Source organism: Zalophus californianus, chromosome 6 (genome assembly GCF_009762305.2).
Source record: "Zalophus californianus isolate mZalCal1 chromosome 6, mZalCal1.pri.v2, whole genome shotgun sequence".
In the NCBI taxonomy this organism is placed as follows: Eukaryota; Metazoa; Chordata; class Mammalia; order Carnivora; family Otariidae; genus Zalophus; species Zalophus californianus.
The window spans coordinates 16,713,687-16,736,382 of NC_045600.1; the positions used below are offsets into that span (position 1 = coordinate 16,713,687).

The 22,696-nt window shown below is 36.8% G+C and overlaps 1 protein-coding gene across 1 annotated transcript; it reads left to right on the forward strand.

The window, feature by feature from the left end:
* Nucleotides 1-21,457: 21,457 nt before the first annotated feature.
* On the forward strand, nt 21,458-22,696 carry LOC118357062 (Y-box-binding protein 1-like). The gene is given in 2 exon segments (XM_035727999.1): nt 21,458-21,511; nt 21,513-22,696. Coding segments are annotated over 2 exon segments (975 nt in total). The 5' UTR covers nt 21,458-21,472; the 3' UTR covers nt 22,449-22,696.

Below are 22,696 nucleotides of genomic sequence, written 5' to 3' on the forward strand. Positions count from 1 at the left end.
GGAAATGTTACAGTATTGAAAATTACCTTTAAACAATATACTAGGAATGCCTGGTGGCTCAGTCAGTTAAACCTCTGCCTTCGGCTCAGGTCATGATCCCAGGATGCTGGGATCGAGTCCCGCATTGGGCTCCTTGCTCAGCAGGCAGCCTGCTTCTCCCTCTGCCGCTCCCCCTGCTTGCGCGTGCTCTCTCTCTGACAAATAAATAAATAAAATCTTTAAAAAAATAAACAATATACTAGTCAGATAGACACAAGTAACCTCATTACCATATATATATCACAATCTCTATATATTTTAAGTATGCACAGAACAAGAGGTAAGAAGTTTTTCAGTATATTATCAAGGATAATTTCTTCTGCTGGTGAGATATATGATTTTTATTTTATTCTTTCTACTCACTGCTTTTTAAAAACTTCCAACAGTGAGCTTGAAAAAGTTGTAATTGAAAATAAAATATTTTTGACATAGCATCCCATATTGTGAGACTGTGTGCGCTCATACACACACACAATTCTAGTTGTATTTAAAAAAAACATACTCATATGAAGATGATATTCAGAGATTATTGAAACTAAGATTATCAGAAACAGAGTAGTCCTAATAAAACTTTAAAAATATTCCCCTTATGAGAAAGTATAAATATGAGTATAATTATGAGAAGTTAAATGTATTGCATATTCTATTTAAACTCAGTAGAGCACAGAGTAAATGCATTTAATTGCTCCAACAATAATATGATATAATTTTGAGAAATGATTACTGATTTAAAGGCAAATTTTTGCATTGTGTTTAGTTTGAATTGCTGCTAATATTTTTTCATCAGAGACATGCCTTGGCCTTAATATATATATATATATATATATATATATTAGTTATTATTAAAATGTGGAAAGTGAAACAATCACACAGATGGTGAAGCATTGGAGAATCATTCAAAGTGGAAAAAAACTATGAGCAGAGGTAGCAGACTGTTGCCGAGGTCAAAAATAGGTGATGTGAAAAAGAACTTGGCTTAAATTTCTCTTTTTATTAAAAATGCAATTTTTCCAGAATGATTTTAGGTTTAGAACAAAATCGAGAGAAAAGCACAGAGATTTCTCATATAACCCCTGCCACCACACATGCATAACCTCCTCCATTATCAGCATCAGCCACCAGAATGATGTCTTTGTTACCAAGGATGAACCTACACTGACACATCATAATCACCCAAAGTCCATAGTTTCCTTTAGCATTCACTCTTGGAGTTGTACATTCTTTGGGCATAGACAAATGCATAATGACATATATCCATAATTATAATAGCATATAGAATATTCTCACTGCCTTAAAAATCCTCTCTGCTCTACCTGTTCATCCTGCCAGCCCCCCAGTCCAGATACCACTAATCTTTCTACTGTTACCACGGTTTTATCTTCTCCAGAGTGTCATAGAGTTGGAATCATATAGTATGACGTCTTTTCAGATGGACTTCTTTCACTTAGTAATATGCATGTAAGTTTCCTCCATTCTTTTCATGAATTAATAGCTCATTTTTTTCTTTTTATGGCTAAATAATATTAGATTGTCTGGATGTGCCATAGCTTATTTATCCATTCACCTACTGAAGAACATCTTCGTTGCTTCCAAGTTTTAGCAATTCTGAATAAAGGTATTATAAACACCTATGTGCAGGATTTAGTGTAAATATCAAGGAGCATGATCGCTAGACCAAATGGTAAGAATGTGTTTAGTTTTGTAAGAAACTACCAAACTGTCTTCCAAATTGTCTGTATCATTTTTTATTACAACCAGCAATAAATGAGAGTTTCTGTTGCTTCACATCCTTGCCAGTATTTAACATTGTCAGTATTCAAGATTTTGGCCATTCTGATAGATGTGCAGTGTTCTTTCATTATTGTGTTAACTTGCATCTCCTTAATGATATATGATCGACTTCCTTTTTACACTTTAAAATAAACATATGAAATCTCTTTCTTTTAACTAAAATAACATTTTAAATGAATGCTGTATATAAAACACAACACAATACCTTTTGCCATGGTAATTAGGATGCTGTTGTGATATTGGAGATAGTGATGATAGAAGAAATGAGCAAGAATTATCCATTAAATGTGAACTACAGCAATGATCTCAAAAGTACTAATTACTTCAGTCACAAAACCCTTTTTTTTTAAAGACTTTATTTTCTTATTTGACAGACAGAGAGAGCACAAGCAGGGGGAGTGGCAGGCTGAGGGAGAAACAGGCTCTCCACCAAGGGGGGAGCCCAACGTGGGGATCAATCCCGGAACCTGGGATCATGAACTGAGCTGAAAGCAGATGCTTAACCAACTGAGTCACCCAGGTGCCCACTTCAGTCAGAAATCCTATCATTTTTCTTCCTAAGCATTAATTAACCTTAATAACTTTTAATAAATAAGTATGTATGACAGCTGCAGTGTGTAAAATGTAACTATCACCTAACAGCAACAATGCCAATATTAGCTGCAAAGTTCTGCGTATGTTAATTCTTAGAAAACCAAGTGCACTGGTAGCATGGCATGATGACAATCCAGTTTTCTCCACTCTGAGATCTCTATTGCGGTCTTGTGGCAACCACTTTTCAGGACCTTTCAGTGTTAGGATTTAAATTTGTGTCAGTGATGGCAAATTGACTACTCTGGAAAGATCAAGCAGAGAATATGATTTGACTCTCCAGAACAATTTTATAAATGCTAGCCGGGAATAATGTTATCTCTTGGATTTTTCCATTCTGGTCATTACCAAGTCCATGATTCTCAATTATAACAAAGATCTAATCATAACAAATGAAAAATTGTCTTATGACAATGACCACAGTGCAAAAGGAGGTCACTTTTTTGCAGCCAAGTTTGACCCATGAAAATATAATTTATTGTGGCACCTGGGTGGCTCAGTCAGTTGAATGTCTGACTCTTGATTTTGTCTCAGGTCATGATCTTGAGGTCATGAGATGGAGCCCCACTTAGGCTCCGTGCTCAGCAGGGAGTCTGCTTCTCTCCTTCTCTTTCCCTTTGCCCCTACCCCTGCTCATTCCGTCTCTCTCATGGAAATAAATAACTAAATCTTTTAAAAATAAAATATGATTTATTTATTGCAAGTGGAATAATACAAATATAACTTAGTATATCACTTTCAGAAAATAAAATACCTTTCTTCGAAAACCCTTGTTCTTTGATTAAGAGAATCCAGGCATTCTTAGAAGAGATCAAAAGGTCATACAACAATAATAAAGATGCATTTTGCATTATATACCCTGATTTATCATTATAAAAAGAGGAAAATGAGGTTTGATCAGAAATACAAGCTCCTACAAGGATGCAACGTGTGCTTTTTCATGGAGAACTGGCAATTTCACTTTTTTCTAGATTTATTCCCAAGTAGAACATTTCCTTTTCATGCCTTCTATATTATATGCTTTGTGAGTTTTGGAATTCTGTAACAACCAGTCATAAAACTTGCAAGACCAGACACATTCTGATATATTTTACTCTTTTATGTTAAATAAGAATGACCATTAATTATATCAGATTTTATCAACCTTTGATGTGCAGGAGATTCACAGTTTAGAGATCCAAGAAATCTTATGAAATCTGACTGGTTTGTAAAGTACAATTGAGACCTCTTATAGCTCATTGTTATCTACAGATAACAGCTTTCATCTGATGAAAAGAGAGGTATGGAGCCTGATAAGTATGTGGCAAAAGTGAGAATATCACTAATGACCTACCAACACGGTATGAGTCTTGAGTTAGTGAACAGGGTAGCATAAATGTTAATTTTCTCAATCTTTGTCTTTTAATTTTATTGATTTCTGCTCTTATATCAAGGATTTTTCTCTCTTACATTGGGTTTATTTGGCTCTTCTTTTTCTAGCTTCTGATGATAATTTAGGTCATCGATTTTAGACCTTTGCATTTGTTTTCAAATATAAACATTTAAAACTATAGATTTAGGGCCATCTCAAAATTTTTGGTATATTTTATGTTTGCTATTATTCAAGATGAAATATTTTCTTTTTTTCCCTTTCCTTTTCTTTTTTTTTGTTAAGATTTTATTTATTTATTTGACAGAGAGAGACACAGTGAGAGAGGGAACACAAGCAGGGGGAGTGGGAGAGGGAGAAGCAGGCTTCCTGCCAAGCAGGGAGCCCAATGCAGGGCTCGATCCCAGGACCCCGGGATCATGACCCGAGCTGAAGGCAGACGGTTAATGACTGAGCCACCCAGGCGCCCCACTTTTTTTTAATTAGGCTCCAGTCCAGCATGGAACCCCACATGGGACTTGAGCTCAAAACCATGAGATCAAGAGTTGGATGCTCAACTGACTAAGCTACCCAGGAACCTCAAGATGAATTTTTTTTTTTTATTTCTCCTTATGATAACTTTAAATAGTGGGTTATTGGAAACTGTCTTTATTTTATTTATTTATTTATTTATTTATTTATTTATTTATTTATTTATTTTTGGAAAGTGGCCTTTTAAAAAAAAAAGTCCAAGTGTTTGAGGATTTTCTAGTTATCCTTCTATTATTTATTCATATTTTAATGGGTTTCCCTTAAGCAATAGGTGTGTTAATGAGATGAAAACTTTAATGCAGTGGTGGTGGAGGGAGCTGTCATAAGGAAGATATGTAAGAAGGTTTGGGTGGAGAGAATGAGACCTTGGGTAAATATTGGGATAGATTGGGATAGATGAGGGTGGGGAGAGTAATGTTGTCTTCAATGACATGATTCTGTTTTCTGATCAGTTAAAACTTTTCAGGCTTAAGTATGATGCAGGAGCTGTAACTAGCGACTAGACAATCTAATTCCGAGGCCATGCCCAAGAGAGGAATGAAAGTACTTTTTGAGTTCATGCTGAAGTTCTAAGTTCTAATTGTATCCCAACTTTCCCAAATAACTTAGTATTTCCAAACCACTCCACAAGAATACCATTTTTTGATGTATTAGGGGCAAGAATTTTTTTAAAAGAATTTATTTGTGTGTGTGTGTATGAGAGAGAGAGAGAGAGAGACTGAAAGCATGAGCACAGGAGCAGGGATGAGGGGCAGAGGGAGAAGCAGACTCCTTGCTGAGCAGAGAGCCTGATGCTGAACTCGATCCCAGGACCCAGGGATCAGGACCTGAGCCGAAGGCAGATGCTTAACTGACTGAGCCACCCAGGCACCTAGGGGCAAGAATTTTTGAGCAAATTCTTTGTTTACACTATAAAATTTTCTTCTCTTAAACAGATAAAGACCAAAGATAGAGTGATGTAATCATTGTTTATGTCTGAAAATCAGACATTGTCTGCATAAGTTCTATGACTCTTTTAGAACATCCCTGGCTTTCTTTGAAACCAGACTTAAATACATACCCAGTTTTTGAACGAGTATATGTTTGTGTCATAGGTATTTCTGGGTGGAGGAAGCAGATTTGTCTCAAATTCTCCTTACACCTGGCCTGAAATGGAACTCTGTCCTAATATCCAGAAGAAAATGTCATCTTTTCCCCACAGGGCCAACCAATTCATACACCCAAAGTTCCAGATAAAGTAAGTTGACTGATCATAAACTTCAAGAATTAGGGCTATACAAACTTTCATTTTTAATATTTTTTCCTCATTCCTGTTTGTCCTCCCAAAACATAAACACACAGACATTTTCTCCCTCTCTCTTTGCCTCTGAGGTTTTCAGTGTCTGTATGCCCAATTTTAATCTATGCTTTTTATCCACGCTTACGCAGTAAGACTGCTGTACATTGTCCTTTCTCTGCAATTCAACTCCAGAAGCCCTAGTCACAGCTAACTGCCCTTTGCCGATCCCTGCCCGAGCCTGTATGTTACCTAAACCACCTCCTCACCCAGGAAAACACAGGTGTGAGAGATGAGGTGTCTTTGCTGTTTGATGGTTGTGTTTTTTCTCTCTATTTCTAAAGCTCTTACATTTGAGTACTTCATGGCTATCACCCAGCAGGAACCCATAAACACCAACATAGAGCATTTAAATCAATCTGAGAGAACAAGGCTCCCAACTGTAACTCTTTTAAACTTAAAATATATTGTTAAAGGCTACAAGAAATCCATTGCATTCCCTATATAATTTTATGAGTGTCACAGAAGTTAAGTGTCTCCTGACTCGGCTGGTGGGTCAGTCCTCCAGGGCAGTGCCAAAATCTTATAAAGCGGCAGATGGTAGATACAACATACAATTGCATACAATGAGGAACCCAGGCTGGTTCCCTAACCTTTCATCACCAGAAATTATTCCCATTGTTTAATTCTGCATCTGCAGCCTATTTACATGGGAGAATCGACTCACTGAATGTTTATGATGTGTTGAGCTGGAGCGAGACACAAGCTGCTCAAATTTTTCTCAAATGACCATTCCAACTGCCACGCAAAGGTCATTGCTTTTAGGTTGTGGTGGCATTATTGTTATTATTTTTTGGTTGTTATTCCCTAATGCACTTTGAAATACGACTCTTCAAATTTGAACCCCTAAATGTAAAGTCATTTTATCTAACTTCCTCTGAACTTACGATCTTACAGCTGTCGGGTAAATCCACTGCAGCCTGTATCACAATAATCACAGTGTATCCTGAAAGCTTGTGCTCAATTTCATTCTTCCTGTATGAAATAGAACAAGGACCTTAACCATCAAGTGAATTCTATTGTGCTACCCTGGGACAAGTTCTCAGTGGAAGCACATATCTGACAGGGGAATCAGGCACTTGGAGAAAGAGATTGAGTGTCTCCATTCCGGACTTTGCTACTGACCCCGTGAGCAACCTCAGGCAAATCACTTAAATTTCTTCCCCCCAGCTTCCTTTCTGTGAAACGAAAGTGTAATTATTTATTATTTTTGTCACAGGCTGAGGACAAGTGAAGTGCATTCATTTTCCCAAATGAGCTGGCAATACCAAGTTCGCTCTGGTGGGGATATGCTTTATTATGCTATGTTCATTGAGTTACACAAGGAAATAATCCCCTTTAGCAGGGTTTAGATGGATGGGGAAATACAATGATAAAGAAATAAGCATTTTTTAAACTAAGTGATTCCCTGGGCCTATACTGCTGACAAGATCTAAATCCCTAGGACCTTTTGTAGTCATCCACTAGGACAATTACGGAGATCAAGGCCTCCTATATAAGGATTTCAAATAAGAGATTGAAAGAGTCTAACAAGATAATGACTGCATATGTAGATCTCAACTTTCATTATGTAGAAACAACCCCCCATGTTTTGTCTTTCTTAATATCTAAAAAAGTATACAAATTGGTGTGACAGGCTAATAAATTATCGCTAAGTGAACAAACCCTTGAATCAATATGCAAGTCAATAATAGAAATTACCAACACCCTTTAAAAGGTTCTCTTGTGTAATATCATAATCAATACTAACACCCTTATTCTATGCCAAAATATTAATGACTGAAAAATGGTATCCTATAGTATGCACTTTCTGTATATTACTATTACTCCATGTTTGTGGTATTCACCCATTTTATTCCATATAGCAATACATTTTTTATTGCTGTTATTTGGATTCCCACTAAATGAACGTATGAAAAAAATAAATGTATGAAAATTTATGTAACCTTTTTACTTTTCATGGTCACTTACTTTTTTTTTAAATTTTGAAGGCTACAATAGATACCTGTTATGTATCATTTTAAATATATCTTTGGGTACACATATATATGCATTGCTGTTAGGTACATACATAATTATTGAGCTGGGTCATAATATATATGTATATTTAACTTCAGTAGATACTATCAAATAGATTTCTTAAGAAGTACCAATTTATATTTCTATCAATCATGTATAAGTATTACAGTTTCTCTCATCTTTACCAAAACTCATTATTGCCAATATTTATTCTTTTATTGTTGTGGTAGTAAGAATGCTTAACATGAGATCTACCCTCTTAATAAATTTCTAAGTGCACAATACAGTATTGTTAACTATAGGCACAATATTATACAACAGCTCTCTAAAATTTATTCATCTTGTATAACTGAAATTTTAAACAGTAACTCCCCTTTTCTCTCCCCTGGCAGACCCTGGCAACTGCCATTCCTCACTCTGTTTCTGAGATTTTGACTATTTTTTAGATATCTCAAATAAATGAGATTATGCAATATTTGTCCTGTGACTGGCTTATTTTACTTAGGATAATGTCCTCTGGGTTCATCTATGTTGTTACGAATGGCAGAATTTCCTTCTTTTCTTGAGACTGAATAATATTCCATCATATATAAACACATTTACTTTATCCATTCATCCATAGATGGATATTTAGGTTGTTTCCATAACTTGACTGTAAAGGTTAATTTTGCATTGAACATAGGAATGCAGATGTTTGAGATCCTGATTTCAATTCTTATGAATATATGCCAAGAATTGGGATTGCTAGAATATTCTGTGTTTAATTTTTTGAGGATATGCCATACAGTTTTCCATAGCTGTTGCACCATTTTACATTCCCACAAACAATGCTGAAAGATTCTAATTTCTCCATATCCTTGCCAACATTTGTAATCTTTTATTCTTTTGATAATAGCCATCTTAACTGGTGTGCGGTGGTATCTCATTATGACTTCATTATTTCCCATCACTAAGGGCTAATTTATGGTTCTGTTTTCATCACACATTTTTTTTTCTATATCATTAATTTCTCTCTAATATTGACTATTTCCTTCCTCGTCTTTTTTTTTTAGATTTATTATAATGCGTTTTCCTAACTCCTTGAAGTGGATTCTTGACTTTCAGCCTTTCTTTATTCATTTTACATAAGCATTTTAGACCATGAATTTTCATCGAAGAAAATTTTAAAATGACGCATATGAAGTTTGAAATATTGCTTTATTTTCACTAGAAAAAGTAAAAATATTTTGTTTGACAATTCAGCTTTTTAAAAAGACTTCAATTTATTAGAGTTATTTTAGGTTCAAAACAAAATTGGGAGAAAGATAGAGATTTCCCTTATGCCCCCACCCCCACAAATGCATACCTTCCATTACCGACATGACTAATCAGGATAGTACACTTGTTACCAAGGATGAACCTACATTGATAAATTGTAATCACTCACCAAAACCTCTGTTAAGCCTGCCAGCTGCCTTTTTTAAATCAGCAACTGCTTCTAGGGCTCATCACTATGAGTTTTCCCTCCCTTTACTGAATCTCAGAGCTTCTTTTCAAAGTATTGGTAGCTTCCTGTTGCCTTCAAAACAATTTTAAGCATTTTCCCAGTGTTCATTGTTCTCAAGGAAAAGGCTAATCTAAAATGAGCCAGTGTCTTGCTTCCAGAAGGAGGAATTAATGTTTTTAGATGAAAACAAAAAATTGTTGGGGTGCCCGGGTGGCTCAATGGGTTAATCATCTGCCTTCAGCTCAGGTCATGATCTCAGGGTCCTGGGATCAAGCCCCACATTGAGCCCCACATCAGGAAGTCAGCTTCTCTCTCTCCTTCTGCCACTCCCCTTGCTTGTGCTCTCTCCCTCTCTCTCAAATACATAAATAAAATCTTTAAAAAATTTGTTTATTCACTTTGATCAAAGTGGTTAAAGTAGTTGAGTATAGTCAATAATAAATGGGGAAAAAAAAAACAATTTGTATAGTATTTCTTTTCCAGATTAAGAAAATAAAAATAGAGAATTCTTTTTCTATTATCTACAAAAAAACAAAAAACAAAAAACAAAACCTTTGGAGATAGAAACTTCTGCACTCCCAAAACTAGAACAGTCTCTGAAGTCAGTATCTTCCACTCAACTTTAAAACAAAGAGAAAAATGACATTTCTAGTCTCTTATGGATTGACTTTTGTCCCTGGAAATGCTATGTTGAAGTCCTAATCCTTGGTACCTGTGGATATGATCTTATTTGGAGTAAGATCTTACAGACGTAACTCAGTAATGGTAAGGTCATGAGAGTGAGTTCTAACCAAATATGACTGGTGTATTATAAGAAGAGGAAAATGTCATGTGAAGACACAGACACACTAGGAAGACAACCATATGAAGATGGAGGCAGAGACTAGAGTTATGCCTCTTCCAACCAAGGAACACTGATGGCTACTAGAAGCTGGAAGAGGCAAGGAAGGAATGTTCCTTGGAGGCTTCGGGAGTATGGCCCTGCCGTCCCTCCCCTTGATTTTAGACTTCTAGTATCCAGAACTGTGATAGAAGATATTTTTGTTGTTTTAAGCCACCAAGATGTGCTACTCTGTATGAAAACCTTTGGGAATAAATGCACAGTGACTACCCAGGACTGTTACATACATACTTGAGAGCATTCACTGGAAATTATAAATTCACTTAAAATTGTATATCGAATGGATTTGAGAAAAAGAAAACAGATGTAGAAAAAAGTAGAGATGAAACAAATACACTGGTGAATATTCTATAATTGAAATTCTGAATTTTGAACAATTGCAATGAAGAATTAGAATATCATAGGAATTACTCTGTAAAAGAATTTTTTAAAAAACCATTTTAATAGATTCAGGAAAATATATAAATCTCAGACCCATTTCTGGCGAGAACTTTTTTAGCCATGCTGTAGGTAGACTAGTCTATTAATTATGGTTTGTTGAAACTAAAATATGTGTTTAGGTTAACAGCTTAACAACTTACATATGGTTTATTCCATCATGTAGGTTCTGTAATTTTAGTGGTTTCCTCTATATTTTCAACTGTCAGTGCTTCCACTGAGCCAGATGGACCATATTGACAACTATAGTCAGGATTCTGGTGCCCAGAATAAATAGATCACTCCAGAAGCAGCTTCACAGAATGAGACCAGAATAAGTATTCTAACTATATTGATATGCCACATGTTGCAAGTTGAAACTCTCTGCTGCTTAAAATACTCTGTGAAATAGGGTAGAGTTCAAAAATAAATGTATTAATAAATGTTTAGACTCCTTTACAGAAAGTTGGGGCCATGCAGCCATTTCTGAATTTTCAAAATATCCAACTCATTCTGTTTGGTTCTTCCAAAATATTCAGAAGAACTAAAAATTCTACAAAACAAGTAGATATCTCTCACAGCTAAGAGACACATTCAAATTTCAACATTGAAAAATGCCTTTTGGGGGAGTGGGTTTTTTTTTTTTTTTTGAAGGCTATTGGATTTTAATTTTCTTTTTCTTCCTTCTGTTCTTTCCATTTGTTTTATTTAATCTATTTCTTTTTTCTTTTTTTTTTCTTCCATATATTTTTCCCAGTGCATTTTATATGGACAAGCCTCCCTTGATTTAGTCTTTATAAAATTTGGTGCGACCTTAGTGGATGATTATTTTAGGTGACCATAACCAACAAAAAATGAAATGAAATCTTTATATGGAATTAGATAAATTACTTTAATACAATAGAATTCATAAACAAAGATATTATACATGTGAATCTATGACAATTTTAATCTCAAATGGTTTTGTTGACAAAGCTTCAACTTTCTTTTATTTGATTATATTAAGATATACAATTCTTTGCTATAGTTAGCTTCTACTGCTTCTGTTAATAGAAAAAAATAGCAGTGATAGTCTTAAGTATTAATAATGTCATAGTTGCTACTATTTAAGAAGTTGAAGATTAGAGAAATGAGATTTTTAAATAGAGTTAAATCATAAAAATCAGTTAATAACGTATCAGAAGAGTGACATATGTTTTAATCACCTGAAAGATAAATGGTTCCTAAGACACTAGGACTTGAATGGCCTTGCTATAAAATATGACTAAGTGAAAAGGACACCTCTATAGATAAATTGGTTTTCCCATGGGAAAAGAGCAAAGCTCACAAAGACAAACCATGATTTTCATCCAAACATTTCCCACGGGAGATAAAGCCCACCTGGAAGTTTACCCCCAATTTGAGACAGTGAGGCTGTTTTAGCCAAACATTTATTTTAGCCTCCCATTAGGGAGGCCATCACTGTTGTAAGAAAAGTTCATCATGATATCTTCACTTGATGCCATTAAGCAATGAATTCATGCAACCACTATCATTCCCTTTATTCTAACTTTTTTTTGGCTTTTATTTTTTTTTTATGTTATGTTAATTACCATACATTACATCATTAGTTTTTGATGTAGTGTTCCATGATTCATTGTTTGCCTATAACACCCAGTGCTCCATTCAGTACATGCTCTCTTTAACACCCATCACCAGGCTAACCCATCCCTCCAACCCCCTCCCCTCTAGAGCAATCTACACATTTAATGCAATCCCTACCAAAATACCATCAACTTTTTTCAAAGAAATGGAACAAATAATCCTAAATTTTGTTTGGAACCAGAATAGACCCCAAATACCCAGAAGAATATTGAAAAAGAAAAGCAAAGCTGGCGGCATCACAATTCCGGACTTCAAGCTCTATTACAAAGCTGTCGTCATCAAGACAGTATGGTACTGGCACAAAAACAGACACATAGATCAATGGAACAGAATAGAGAGCCCAGAAATGGACCCTTAACTCTATGGTCAACTAATCTTTGACAAAGCAGGAAAGAACGTCCAATGGAAAAAAGACAGTCTCTTCAACAAATGGTGCTGGGAAAATTGGACAGCCACATGCAGAAGAATGAAACAGGACCATTTCTTTTCACCACACACAAAAATAGACTCAAAATGGTTGAAAGACCTCAATGTGAGACCGGAGTCCATCAAAATCCTAAAGGAGAACACAGGCAGCAATATCTTCGACCTCAGCCACAGCAACTTCTTCCTAGAAACATCGCCAAAGGCAAGGGAAGCAAGAGCAAAAATGAACTATTGGGACTGAAGATAAAAAGCTTTTGCACAGCAAAGGAAACAGTCGACAAAACCAAAAGGCAATCGACAGAATGGGAGAAGATATTTGCAAGGTACATATCAGATAAAGGGCTAGTATCCAAAATCTATAAAGAATTTTTCAAACTCAACACCCAAAGAACAAATGATCTAATCAAGAAATGGGCAGAAGACATGAACAGACATTTTTCCAAAAAAGACGTCTAAATGGCCCTTTATTCTAACTTCAAGCTTGGCAAGGAACATCCCAATTTGCCTTTCATATGAAAATTGACTTCAGAAGAGAAAATAATGAGCAGGCTGATACGAGTATGTTAGGCTTAGCCAGAACTTTTTTCCCATAGGCCTTTTTACAAATACTTATAAACACAAAATTTACAGTCTAAATGTCCATGTAAAAATCACAACATAAAATTATTTTAATAATCTAGACCATAAAGCACATGCAGGATCCAATGCTTTACAAATAGTGGGAATTCAAGAAATACTTTTTGTATAAAAGGAATTACTGGTGATTTGAAGTATTTGGTATCTTCCTTGTTTCAACAAGTGCAGAAATGATTTCTGGGGATCATATGTTATTCTTTGTATGGAGAGAAAAAGACAGAAGTAAAATTCTGAGCACCAATTATCCACCAGACATTATGCTAGGTATTTCACACACACTGCTGCAAGTAAATTCACTTCACCCTAGGTATTGATATCTCTTTTTTATAGATTAAACATAACATACCTGAAACTTGGAGATATTGTGGAATGTACAGGGTAGTAAATTACAGAACCAGGGTTCAAAAAAAAGTCAGACAGACTGTAAAGCTTATGTGCTTTCCACCATGTCTCACTTCTTACTCTAGTAAAGCTATGATCTGCAAAACATGCTATGCATACCCTAAGGGATATATTAAAATTTTCCAAGTGGTGTGTGGGCATGGATGATTTTGAGAATGCTCCTTTCAGGTCTTTCATTTCCATATGTTTCCCTTTTTTCCCTAAAATTGAGAGTACACCTGTGTTTGTGGTGTCTTGCTGGTTCTCTTATGCTGATTCCTGTTTTCCAACTTATAAAAGTATAATTCTTTCTGACCTCAAATCTTACTAATGTACATCGTCTGAGAGTGTACAAATCTCTGGTCTCCAAGCAGTTCAAATATAGGTGTAGAAGAATTCTCCATCAATCAAGGCACCATAAATCCACAATACACCTCTCACCTTTTCTGTCTTATAAATATTGTTGTTACTAGTGAAAAATGTCATTAAAAATGGAATATTTTTCATATATTATGTCATGAATTTGCTTATGTCATATGTTGACGATGGGAGTGAAAATCTTCCCTAGTTATTCAAACCCATGGCATGGTTCCATAGAGAAAGCCTCTGAAAACCAATTAAAGAGAACATTGATTGAACATATTAAAGAAAGTGATAGTATGCTATCTCATGCAGGAGACCAAATAACAGAAAGGCTCTTGACCTGTGCATATATCTCAGATTCTGAATATCCAAAAGTTTTTGAAAGTCAGCTTAGAAAGACCTATCTGCTCCTCAGCATGTCCTTTGGTCATTTTGGTCATTCTCACTGAGAATAGAGGTATTATCCCCTCATTCTCCCACATTTTGGTCTGCATCTGCATCTGAAAATATACTTAAATCATGCAATAAGTTTAAAGTCTATTACCAAAGATACTGCATTGAGAAATGAGATTCAAGGAAATATTAGTCGATGTTCCCAAATATTTTTGAGTGTGCCCAGTTAAATAAGATGCCTCTAAGTAAGAGAGTAGTAAGTATAATTAACAATCATTAGCTTAGCCTCAGTAAATTTTTTTTGGTAGACTTTAAGGAAACTTAAAAAGTAAGTATCTTTCTGTAGAATGATCCTTTAATTGGTATTTTCAACAAAAATGAAAAAGAATCAAATATAAGTTTCCAGCTAATGGACTATTGCAAGTACATTTTGTATCTAATTGTGATAGTTTACATAGTTGTAATGAATTTAGTTACATATTATGTATGTGAACAAGCTCTTTACTGCTTTCATTTATAAAAATATGAAATGGAAATATAATTGGTGACCTATATTTCTAATGTGAGAACAAATAATCTTCAGCTAGCAATGTAAGAATGACTTAAGAAAAATAATCCATCTCATTAAGAAATGCATTACTAAAAATATTGTTTTAATGTTTTATAATTATTTAATACAATTTGGAAGATATGCTGTTTTGGTACTAAAATAATTTGGTACTAATGATACAATCCAGATTTTGAAAAAGATTTACAGACTTACATCTTCCTCACTTATATTACATGTATATATATAATGCTACAGATATAATTATTACAGAGAGTAATATAATATTGTGATCAGTAGAAGACTTTCAAGCATTAAATTAGATTAGAATAAAATTATGGGTGGATTTAGAATAGTTTCAGAAGAAAAAGAGATTTAAATATGCAACACTTGAAGAACTTGTTCCTATATATACTTTTTAACGGTAGATGTAAAATTGCAGTGCTATTTGTAGTCATTTAGTACATTTAAAAGATTAATATAATAGTTTTATTTTAAAATTTCAATATTTAAAATACACTAGAAACTATCTTCTTTGCAACTTTTTAAACTAAGAATGAAAATTTTAAGATGATACCTTAAAAATCTTTGATAGAATGCATGGCTTTCAAAAATACTTTGGGGGGGTGCATGGGTGACATAGTCAGGGGAGCAACTGACTCTTGGTTTCATCTCAGGTCGTGATCTCAGTGTTGTGAGATCAGCATCATGTCGAGCTCAGTGATCAGTGGACAGTCTGCTTGAGACCCTCTCCCTCTGCCCTCTCCAAATAAAAATAAATAAATCTTTAAAAATACTTTAGGGGATATATGGGAAAAACAAATTGCCTGAATTCTACTGTATTAAAGAAATAATGGAACATAGCTAAGGGACTTAGAGTTTGCCTGAGCCAAAGGATGTGAATCAATTGTGGTTGCTATTTATCCTTCAGATCCTGGAAAACAGTGATAAAGCCTGAGAATATCATGGGCACTCTAAGTATGAAAGAGTTACATTTAAAAAAATCCTTTGAAGTCTTATTTACTATGTTTTGAATTAAACTGGGGTTCAAAGGAGAATTTAAATAAGGGTAGCTATTTGGTCAAGAATGGAAATATATTTTGCCTGCACCTGGATATATTGTACCATGAATCAAGAATAATAGTCATAGGGGCGCCTGGGTGGCTCAATCATTAAGTGTCTGCCTTCGGCTCAGGTCATGGTCCCAGGGTCCTGGGATCGAGCCCCACATTGGGCTCCCTGCTCGGTGGGGAGCCTGCTTCTCCCTCTCCCACTCCCCCTGCTTGTGTTCCCTCTCTTGCTCTCTCCCTCTCTCTGTCAAATAAATAAATAAAATCTTTTAAAAAAAAGAATAATAGTCATAGCAGATAGCATTAACTAACTAGACTCTTAGTAGTCAGTCTTTCTAATGAAAAACTTATTTCATTTTTTAAATTGAACTTTCTATTAATTGATTAAACTTTTCAACATGAGCATTTAACTCACACATACCTCTCATATTGAATAATACTTATAATAATATATCTTGAAATTGACATTTTCTACAAGTGATCACAATATGCGTTATTTGAAGAATACCAAAGTATTTCTTCATTTAGTGATACAATAAACAAATGCTACTTGGCATATGTTCCCATATAATGTTTTCTCTCACATTTACAACTCAAAAGATTGGTAAACCCAGAGGAATTTTAGTCACTCTATGTAGTGACTAAAGTATTAATAGTATTTTAAAAGTTTATTCCAATACCTTTCTTCTCTTATACTCCAAAATACCTTCATTATGCTGTTTAATGGCGTATGTTCCCAGGAAGATGGTGGTGCCCAGGGCAACTTTCTGCTAGTCATGTTTGCTATGCAATGGAATCTGAACTACAGCTTTGATCAGACTGAAGGGTGGCTTGCAGATAGGGCCATCTACCTTGCTCTCTGCCCCATCCCTCCAAGAGCTGGCCTATTATTTCATTTTATGCCCACCATAATTTTATTCTTATCAAGATGAAATATCTGTGACTTAGAGAAGTTAAAGAAACTTGACGGAGGTCACTTTGAAGGACTGAACTGTATTTCCTCCCAAATCTGTATGTTGGAACTCTAATTCCTACTGTTACTACATATTTAAAGAGAGAGCCTTTAAGTTGGTAACTAAGGATGACATAAGTGATAAGTGTGGAGCCCTATCCCAATATGACTGGTTTCCTTATTTTTTTTTAAGATTTTTTTTATTTATTTGACAGAGAGAGACAAAGCGAGAGAAGGAACACAAGCAGGGGGAGTTGGAGAAGGAGAAGCAGGCTTCCTGCCGAGCAGGGAGCCCAATGCGGGGCTCGATCCCAGGACCCTGGGACCATGACCTGAGCCGAAGGCAGACACGTAACGACTGAGCCACCCAGGCGCCCCAGATTCGTGCCCTTATAAGAGAAAAGAGAGAGAAAGACAGAGAGAGAAAGAGAGGGAGAGGGAGACCAGGGATGCTTATGTACAGAGAAAAGGCCACGTGAGGACACAGGTAGAAGGCAGCCATCTGACAGCCAAGGAGAGAAATAAACCCAGCAAACACCTTCATCTGGGACTTCCCACCTCCAGAACTGTGAGAAGATAAATTTCTGGCTTTTAAGCCACCCAGCCAATGGTACTTCGTTTTGGCATCTCAGGTGGACTAACACAGTCACTCAACTGGTCAGAGGCAGAACAAATACCATGTCATTTCTTAATAATTTAAAACATTGTTCCTTGAAAATAATTCGTAATCACATAAGCACTTATTGAAGTACGTGTTTTCTCCTTATATTAACTGGTAAAACTGGTCTTATATATGAAGTCATCAAAATGTTTTTAGTACCTTGCCTCAAGTTGCATAGCTATTTTGTGGCAAAACCGGGCTTTGAACCTGGACAGACAGGTTTTTAACTATTTCATTACATTACAAATGCTTCAGATATTAACATATGTTATTTATATTCTACCTTTTAAGGTAAAATTTTATGATTTGCCTACAGTTAACCTTTTGAACTAAAAGCCTTTTTGTTTTTATTTTTATTTCTTTGTTTTTTTTAAATAACTCCCAGAACATTCAAATGCAAAGGTATCTGTCAGATTAAAAGTTTTAATATCCACCTAGAAATAATTATTTTACCATTCATATTTTTTATGATTTTAATATTACTCCTCAAGCCCTGAAGATTCTTCTGAAAACTGACTAAGCATCACTGCAGGTTTTCATACCTATAATGTTGCCATATTATTGGAAATCTAAACCATGAATGTGTTAAATGCTGACATTCTCATTAAATGTTGAAGACCTAGTTAAATCAAGTCTTATTCAGGGAAAAATGTAATAATCAAATGTGAATGATGGAACTGGTAATTAAAGACCTCTACAATGTCCAATTTTTAAATACCTGAAAGCAAGTTATTCTCTAATGTAGCATGAATGCTGACAAGAGATGGCACAAACTTGTCCACATTAGCCTAACCATGGGGAAAAAAAGGCTTAAGTATTTTTTCTAACCAAAGACCAAAGAGACAACTTACAGATTCTCATAAAGGATAATCAACCATGTTTCTTTCTTGGCTCTTGGCTAACTGTAAAATATTTTTCCCTATTCATTTAAAAGCAAGAGAGGGACTATAATCTGCAATACAAAATCAAATATAATTTAATGTCAGTGAACTAACTAATTACAATATTTACTATTTCAAGTTGCACTTTAACACCACAGTCTGGCTGGGCTTAATTGAATCTCTATAAGTAAGATGGGCTTATAGTCTGAAACATTACCAGTCCAAAAGTAAGGCCAATTCAAAAACTAGGCCCGTGCCTATTGGGTACTTGCCATACTCAAGCAGTACTAAAGTCAATGCCCAAAAATGAAGTTAATGAAACACCCTGAAAACAACAAGGAAGTGAAGTAGTGTTTTAGGAAAAGAGTTAGTTTAGTATTGATCATCATGCCATTTACTTGCTATAAAGCTTCTTCTTAATGTCCTCCTTCCAATGGATATAATTAATTGAGCGCACTTTCCTGCTCTGTCCACAACCCTGCTACAAGACAGCAGCTGTACCATGTTCCCTATGATCCAATTCCAAATCAGTCTGGTTGGTGATAGCGGAAGATTGCGAGCCCATGGGCTAGATTTTGAGGTGAGAGAAAGAAAGATTAGTAAACAGAAGCCAGAACTGGGTTCCACAATCTGAAACCTTCTCTGAGTTTTATTTATTTACTTATTTACTTGCTTGTTCATTTGGTTTTGGCTTATGCTTCTCTGTTTTGGATGTAGGCACCCTTGATAGCTTCTCCTGGGTGCCTAGAGTCTACTCAGGGGTACCATAACCTCCCTGATGCCAATATAGCTTACTTTCTTATCCACTTAACAAAAGTAAAGGCTAAACATATCATTTGAGGTCTGTTTGGTTTAAAATATATAATCGGTATGCTCCAATTGGTGGTTATTCCAATCCATCCTCACAACACAGTCATGTGTTTGGGCACTGTAGTGATCACCTAGGTCATGCAGTCCCTGGCACAGCTCAGCTTGGAGGATTAGAAGTAGCCAGGCTGGCAAAGTCCAAAATGTTCACCGCGTAGTGCACTTACATTAGCAGCAACTATTGGCTTCAGGGTTCTTCCCCTGCTTCCTTCTGAGAAATTATTGGGAGGCTATCTTTAGGAACAGCTTGCTTCAGGGAGATTAATTGCACCAAATAAATTTCTCTGCAAGCTGGAATTGAGTAACTAAGAGACTAAGGTAAGGAGCAGGAGTACTAAAAGCTTTGAGAAAGAATTTGCAAAGTACAACCTGTTTTTTGTATAGCCCATGAATTAAGGGTTGTAAAAACAAAACAAAACAAAAAACACAGCAAGCAGACACTGACAACAGCAATAATAAACAATATGCCTGCATGGGGCCTGCAAAGCCTGGCATATTTACTGCCTGGCCATTTAAAATAAAGTTTGCCAACCCTTGACCTAAAGGCACCAGTAATAAACGGCATTATAAGTTGCAAGTAAAAGGAAACCACGTCTGGAAAATCTAAGGGGATTATTACGAACACCATGTAGTTCATAGGCACTCTGGGCTTTTTGTAGACCAGAATTGAAGGCTTCAGGTTAGAGGAATTTCCAGTTTTGTAGTAGAGTTTATCAATGAAGAGTTGTTCTCTGTTACTATTGTGAGGTACAAATGCCACAGCTTGTTTCACCCATCTTATCAAAGGCTGACACTTTCTGCTACTAGAAACAGCAAATACTGGGAATGGGATGTAGGGGCTATTTCTCCCACCATCCTCACCAAAATGGATTGCCCACAGTCCCTGCTTTTGCACATAACTAGCTTTTGACTTAGTGTCTCTGATAGATTTGGATGTTTAGCAGAGCCTGAGTCATATTTGTGTGTTTCAACTATATGGGAAGTCAGAAAAATAGTGTTACATGTGTTAGTTATTTTAACTGTGGTTCATATTATGCCAGGTACTAGGTATGATAAGGGTGATTCAGTGCCTTAGTAAGGTAATAGGCAATCCAACAGGTTAGTAGAGCAGGGACCATAAATAGTAAGCACAAACAAATGGGTAGAGAAAGGAAGATGGATTCAATGTGCAGGACGAAGTGCAGGTGCCATGAGAAATTATCACTCCCCTGAGAGGGCTGCCTGCTGATATTTTAGTTCTCTTTTTGGTTGTCACAGGGCCTGCTGGAATTAAGGCTTCCGGTCCTGGATTTCCATAGATTGTCATTAATTTTCCATTTAGACACTTTTTTTTTTTTTTGTATACAAACTCATGTGAAGAAGACATATTTACAACCTGCTGAGTTCTAACTGGAAATACTTCCCTGCTTCTCCCCACCCACTCCCCATATTATTTAGGAATCTTATGGTTACAAGTAACAAGAGACATGTATCTCAAACTAACTTAGAAGGAGTTTAAAATCTCAGGAAACCCAAAGATAGGAATGATATGACCCTTAAGATAAAACTCTTTAGGATTTTTTCTACCTGACACTAGCATTGGATTCTCTCTATACCTCATTTTAATAGTTTTGCTCCGTACAGACAGGCTATAAAAAAAACAAACAAATAAACAAATAAACACCATGTTGAAGTCATGGCAAATGCCTACCTCTCGGCTTGAACTTTCACATTTTAACCATGGCAAAAGAAGACAAATATGTTTAATCTATCTGAAGTCCAAAATCTTGGTGAAATGACTCACTGACTTGTGTGTCTATCTCTAGAACAATAAACTAGGGTCAAGGCAGTGGCTTCTAAACTTTGGTTGAATTTGGGTGTTCTTTCTTATACACACATATAAAGATGTTACTTCCAGGAACACATAATGTAATAGAAAAGTCATATGAAATTGTAATCCAGCGGTAAGTGCTGCAATGAAGCAATATACTCATGCACTGTTTAGCACATCCAGGAAGAAACAGGAGAGTCAGAATTAAGAAATCTTCTTTAGAGTTCGATCGGTAGCGGGAGCGGAGAGCGGACCCCAGAGAGCCCTGAGCAGCCCCACCGCCGCCGCCGGCCTAGTTACCATCACACCCCGGGAGGAGCCGCAGCTGCCGCCGCCGGCCCCAGTCACCATCACCGCAACCATGAGCAGCGAGGCCGAGACCCAGCAGCCGCCCGCCGCCCCCCCCCGCCGCCCCCGCCCTCAGCGCTGCCGACACCAAGCCCGGCACCACGGGCAGCGGCGCAGGGAGCGGCGGCCCGGGCGGCCTCACATCGGCGGCGCCTGCCGGCGGGGACAAGAAGGTCATCGCAACGAAGGTTTTGGGAACAGTAAAATGGTTCAATGTAAGAAACGGATATGGTTTCATCAACAGGAATGACACCAAGGAAGATGTATTTGTACACCAGACGGCCATAAAGAAGAATAACCCCAGGAAGTACCTTCGCAGTGTAGGAGATGGAGAGACTGTGGAGTTTGATGTTGTTGAAGGAGAAAAGGGTGCGGAGGCAGCAAATGTGACAGGCCCTGGTGGAGTTCCAGTGCAAGGCAGTAAATATGCAGCAGATCGTAACCATTATAGACGCTATCCACGTCGCAGGGGTCCTCCACGCAATTACCAGCAGAATTACCAGAATAGTGAGAGTGGGGAAAAGAACGAGGGATCGGAAAGTGCTCCCGAAGGCCAGGCCCAACAGCGCCGGCCCTACCGCAGGCGACGGTTCCCACCTTACTACATGCGGAGACCCTATGGGCGTCGACCACAGTATTCCAACCCTCCTGTGCAGGGAGAAGTGATGGAAGGTGCTGACAACCAGGGTGCAGGAGAACAAGGTAGACCAGTGAGACAGAATATGTATCGGGGTTATAGACCACGATTCCGCAGGGGTCCTCCTCGCCAAAGACAGCCTAGAGAGGATGGTAATGAGGAAGATAAGGAAAATCAAGGAGATGAGACCCAAGGTCAGCAGCCACCTCAACGTCGGTACCGCCGCAACTTCAATTACCGACGCAGACGCCCAGAAAACCCTAAACCACAAGATGGCAAAGAGACAAAAGCAGCCGATCCACCAGCTGAGAATTCGTCCGCTCCCGAGGCTGAGCAGGGCGGGGCTGAGTAAATGCCGGCTTACCATCTCTACCATCATCCGGTTTAGTCATCCAACACGAAGAAATGAAGATGAAATTCCAGCAATAAGAAATGAACAAAAGATTGGAGCTGAAGACCTTAAGTGCTTGCTTTTTGCCCACTGACCAGATAAATAGAACTATCTGCATTATCTATGCAGCATGGGGTTTTTATTATTTTTACCTAAAGACGCCTCTTTTTGGTAATGACAAACGTGTTTTTAAAAAAAAAAAAAAAAAA